This window comes from Mandrillus leucophaeus, unplaced genomic scaffold, assembly GCF_000951045.1.
Source record: "Mandrillus leucophaeus isolate KB7577 unplaced genomic scaffold, Mleu.le_1.0 Scaffold2, whole genome shotgun sequence".
NCBI lineage: Eukaryota > Metazoa > Chordata > Mammalia > Primates > Cercopithecidae > Mandrillus > Mandrillus leucophaeus.
Window position 1 is genome coordinate 13521754 of NW_012102031.1, and position 5306 is coordinate 13527059.

The window sequence follows — 5306 nt, forward strand, 5'->3', positions numbered from 1 at the left end:
AAGTAGCTGGGGCTACAGGTGCCCGCCACCACACCCGACTAATTTTTGTATTTTTAGTAGAGATGGGGTTTCACCATATTGGCCAGGCTGGTCTCAAACTCCTGACCTTATGATCCACCCGCTTTGGCCTCCCAAAGTGCTGGGATTACAGGTGTGAGCTACTGCGCCTGGCCTCATATTTCTAATCCCAAATTTGGATTCACAGATTCACCTTCAAACCCAGCTCTTGCCTTCAGCTCTGTTAGTCCCCACGGAAGTGAGATCGCCTCTCTTTCTCAGACCCAAGCCTCAGTCTCAGACCCAAACTCCAAATGACATCCTTCAACTCTGCCAGTAGGAAAAGGCACGCTTACTCCCCGACAGCCCCAACAGATGTCCTGATAAGGCATTCGTGGCTTCTCTTTCAGCCCCTGTCTGTTGACCTCTGCCTCTGTTTTTTTCCCACACAGCCTCCACTATCTGGGGCATCAGGCAATCCACGCTGGCTGAGTGCTCACATTTATCTGACACCTGCTTGGAGCCAAGCCTGCTAAGTGTTTTACGTGCACAAACTCCTTTGGTTGGCACAAGTTTATTATTATCCCCATTTCACAGATAAGGAAACTAAGGCTCAGAGAGGTTTGGTAACTTGCCTCTAAATCTAAACCCTTAAGATGCAGTATCAGGGATAACATTCCTAAAACCCTCTAGCTGGCCTGCAGCAGAATCTCCCAGGGATACTTGAAAAAATAAGGCTGTCAGTCGGGTGCGGTGGCTCATGCCTGTGATGACAACACTTTGGGATGCCAAGGTGGGCAGATTGAGCCAAGGAGTTTGAGACCAGTCTGGGCAACATGGCAAGACCCCATCTCTACAAAAAGTACAACAATTAGCTGGGCGTCTTGTGTGCCTGTGGTCCCAGCTACTTGGGAGTCTGGGCTGGGAGGATCTATTGAGCCCGGGAGGCGGAGGTTGTAGTGAGCCAAGATCACGCAACTACACTCCAGCTTGGGCAACAGAGTGAGATCCTGTCTCAATAATAATAATAGTAATAGTAAAATAATAAAAATCATAATAAAATAAAAATTAAAAATAAGGATGCCAGGGCCCCACCTTAGACAGGTAGAATGGGAGTCCTGTGTGTAGGGCACCCCCAAATTTTGGGAAGGACCCAACTCTTTTTCCTATGTTGGGCTGGAGGGTTCCCTGTTTTCAGATGGCAAAGTTGTTCAGGGCAGCACCCTGCATGGTCTCCAGGTGGAGTTGACTGGTGGATGAGGTGGGAAGGGTTAGGGGTGGGGTTGGTGGCCCCCAAGGTCATGAGAGTTCCGCTGACCATCAGCTCCTCCCCCGCTCAGTTCCGGGAGAACCTCCAGAACCTGCTGCCCATGCTGCCCAATGCTGATGACTACTTCCTCCTACGCTGGCTGCTAGGTGAGGCTTGCAGGGGCCAGGGGAGGTGGAGAGGGAGGGAAGGAAGGAGGGTCTCAGGAGAGGAGTGGGAGGCTTTGGGGAACGAAGCTGTAGAGTAGTAAAGAACACAAGCTTGCCGGGCGCGGTGGCTCACGCCTGTAATCCCAGCACTTTGGGAGGCTGAGGTAGGTTGATCACCTGAGGTCGGGAGTTCGAGATCAGCCTGACCAACGTGGGGAAACCCTGTCTCTACTAAAAATACAAAATTAGCCGGTGTGGTGGCACATGCCTGTAATCGCAGCTACTCAGGAAGCTGAAGCAGGAAAATTGCTTGAACCCGGGAGGCGGAGGTTGCAGTGAACTGAGATCCTGCTATTGCACTCCAGCCTGGGCATCAAAAGTGAAGCTCTGTCTCAAAAAAAAAGAACACAGGCTCTGGAATCAGCCTGCTCTGACTGGAATCTGAGCTCCCCTGTGTTTGAGCACAGCACAAAACCCCACTGAGCCTCAGTTTCTTCATCTGTCAAGAAAAGATGAGGCAACAGGTGGGCACAGCGCCGGGGTGAGGTTACAGTTAACAACCAGGACATCCTTAGGACTTAACTGGCCTCTGGCCTGGCCAGCCCTTGGGGCAGATATTGCGAAGCATTGTCTTCAGTACTTGCCTTTGGGTCTACCTCCAGTTCCCCGAGGACAGGGCTCTGTTGTCCCCTAAAGGAACCGAGGTGCCCTAGTGCACTGAGCAGGTGCCCAGCAAACACTTAAGGAATTGGATTTAGTGAAGGGTAGAGAAACAGTTTCTTCTAGGAATTACAGCAGCAGTCTAAAAAAATAACAAGCCAGATGCGATGGCTCACGCCTATAGTCCCAGTGCTTTGGGAGGCTGAGGCAGGCAGATTGCTTGAGCTCAGGAGTTCAAGACCATCCTGGGCAACATGGCGAAACCTCATCTCTACAAAACATACAAAACTTAGCTGGGTGTACTGCTGAGCACCTGTAATCCCAGCTACTCAGGAGGCTGAAGTGAGAGGATCACTTGAGCCCGGGAGGTGGAGGATGCAGTGAGCTGAGCTTGCACCACTGTACTCCAGCCTGGGCAACAGAGTGAAACCCCATCTCAAAATACTAATGATAGTAACAGACACTGCCCCAGGGCTTAGGGAAAAATTCATCTTAACTCATTACGCCTCATGGAATGGATTTTGAACTTGAGATGGGTGAGAAGTCAGGAGTCAGCCCAGAAAGCATACAGTGCAGGGTTTAAAACGCTGACTTTGGAATGGGGCAGAGCTGCGACTGAGTTCCAGAGCTAGCAGTGTGCCCGTGGCAAGCCGTTCACTGTCTCAACCTCACTTTCCTCTTCTGTGTAATGGACATAATACTGGTCCCTACCTTCAGGGTGCTGTGAGTCAAATGAAGTCGCAGTGGCACACAGCGCCTGAGAAAAGGAAGTCCCTACCAGGGACTAATTCTTCCTCTGAATTTTTCTGTCTGTTGTTTTTTTTTTCCCAATATTTTGGCCAGGCCCTGTGACTCATGCCTGTAATCCCAGCAGTTTGGGAGGCTGAGAGGGGCGGACCACTTGAGGCCAGGAGTTTGAGACCAGCCTGGCCAACATAGCAAAACCTCATCTCTACAAAAATACAAAAATTAGCCGGGTGTGGTGGCATGTGCCTGTAGTTGCAATTACTCAGGAGGCTGAGGCATGAGAATCACTTGAACCCAGGAGGCGGAGGTTGCAGTGAGCCGAGATCATGCCATTGCACTCCAGCCTGGGCAACAGAGCGAGACTCTGTCTTAAAAAAATATATCTATATGTGTGTGTGTGTACATATATATATAAAAACTTTAATTTTTAGAATAGTTTTAGATTTTCAGAAAATTGCAAATATAGTGCAAAAAGTTCCCACATACTCTGCCCCTAGTTTTCCTTATTATTAACGTCCTCTTCTTATGATGATGATGGTACATTTGTTAGAATTAATAAACCAATATGGATACATTATTATTAACTACAGTTCACATATTAGTTGGATTTCCTTCATTTTTCTCTTCCAGGATCCCATCCAGGATCCCACATTATATTTAGTTGTCTTGCCCTCCTTAAGGCCACTAGGCTGTGGCACTTTCTATTTGTTTTTGACAAAGGAATATGTCACTGCCCCCAGCCTGGACTAAAGAAGGAGTTGGGACAATTGATTTCTTGAAGCCCCTTGATACAGCATCAGCCCTCTCTCCTCCTTTAGAGTCTTTTTGGGTTTAAAACCCAGCTTTGGGGGTGCTTGGTGTGTCCTTGATAAAGGAGTGGGATTGCAGGTACCTAGGCTTCCAGGTCATAGGAAAGAAAAAGGATCCAAGATCGGGAAGGGGGCTGGGTATCCTGATGCCTCCCACCTCATGCCATGGGTGACAGGACCTGCTGGCATGGCCCCGTCGTCCACTGCAGCATCAGCTCCACTACTCCCGGCCTCACTAACCCAAGACCCAGGCAAACGGGAGGGCTACTCCTGAGGCTGAGCTTGGCAGAGGACCCTCTCCTGGGCCTCATGCTGAGGAGCTTTTTCCAACCCTCCTTCTGAAGTTCTTTTCCTTTGTTTTTATTTTTTTTATTTTTATTTTTTGTAGACACAGGGTCATAGAGTCTCACTGCATTGCCCAGGCTGGTCTCGAACCCCTGGACCCAAAATGATCCTCCTGCCTCAGCCTCTCAAAGTGCGGGGATTACAGGCATGAGCCACTCTGCCTGACCCCCTCTGTTTTTCCTTATCTTCATCCCACATCTGTCTGTCAGTTCCATTAGTTTCATCTGATGCCAGTTCCATCAGGGCAGGGATGTGCCTGCCCTGGTCCCCTCTGCCTGGCACATAGTAGGTGCTACTGAAAAAAAAAATCTGTCCTCATATCCCATGAGCATTGCCCAAACCACTGTCTATAGGACAAGAAACCACACTCTGGTTCCTAATTGAAAAATCTCCTATAGCTAGGCACGGTGGCTCGCTCCTGTAATCCTGGCATTTTGGGAATCTGAGGCAGGAGGATTGCTTGACCCAGGAGTTCAAGACCAGTCTGGGCAACATGACGAAACCACATCTCTACAAAAAATTCAAAAATAAGCCAAGCATGTTGGTGCATGCTTGTAGTTCCAGCTATTCGGGAGGCTGAGGTAGGAGGATGGCTTGGCGCAAAGAACAGACAAACAACAAAACAGAAAATCACCTATAAATTGATTCTTTTTTAGGCCTATAAGAGAAGATTATGAACAAATATGCACTAATAAATTTGAAAATCCAAGTGAAGAAAGACACATTCCTAGAAAATAATATATAAGGCCAAAATCCAGCAAGAAGAAATAGAAAATGTCATCAGACCAATAAATATTAGAGAAATTGAAATGGCAGCAAAATCTTCCCCTCCCCCAAAACTCAGACTCCAGTGGTTCTACAGATGAATTCCTCCGGAGTTTTAAGACCAGCTGGCCGGGCACGGTGGCTCACGCCTGTAATCCCAGCACTTTGGGAGGCCGAGGTGGGTGGATCACCTGCGGTCGGGAGTTCGAGAAAAGCCCGACCAACATGGAGAAACCCTGTCTCTACCGAAAATACAAAAATTAGCCAGGCATGGTGGTGGGCACCTGCAATCCCGGCTACGCGGGAGGCTGAGGCAGGAGAATCGCTTGAACCTAGGAGGTAGATGTAGCAGTAAGCCGAGATTGTACCATCACACTCCAGACTGGGCAACAGAAAGAGACTGCGTCTCAAAAAACAAACAAACAAAAACAGTTAATTTCTAGCTCATACAAATTGTTTAAGAACCTATGAGAGAGTGAAAGTTACCTTATAAGGTTTGAGTAAATTTGATTTCAAAGCTAGATCAGTACAATTTTTAAAATTTCATTTTATTATTATCATTTTTTT

The 5306-nt window shown here is 48.1% G+C and overlaps 1 protein-coding gene across 2 annotated transcripts in view; it reads left to right on the forward strand.

Moving 5' to 3' along the window:
- Positions 1-1314: 1314 nt before the first annotated feature.
- SEC14L4 (SEC14-like 4 (S. cerevisiae)) overlaps positions 1315-5306 on the forward strand; it is a 17944-nt gene continuing 13952 nt past the window's right edge. For both annotated transcript variants that reach the window (XM_011979079.1, XM_011979080.1), the window contains exon 1: positions 1315-1413. In XM_011979079.1, coding sequence (XP_011834469.1) covers positions 1368-1413 — 46 coding nt within the window. In that variant the 5' untranslated portion in view covers positions 1315-1367. The remainder of the gene's footprint in view (positions 1414-5306) is intronic.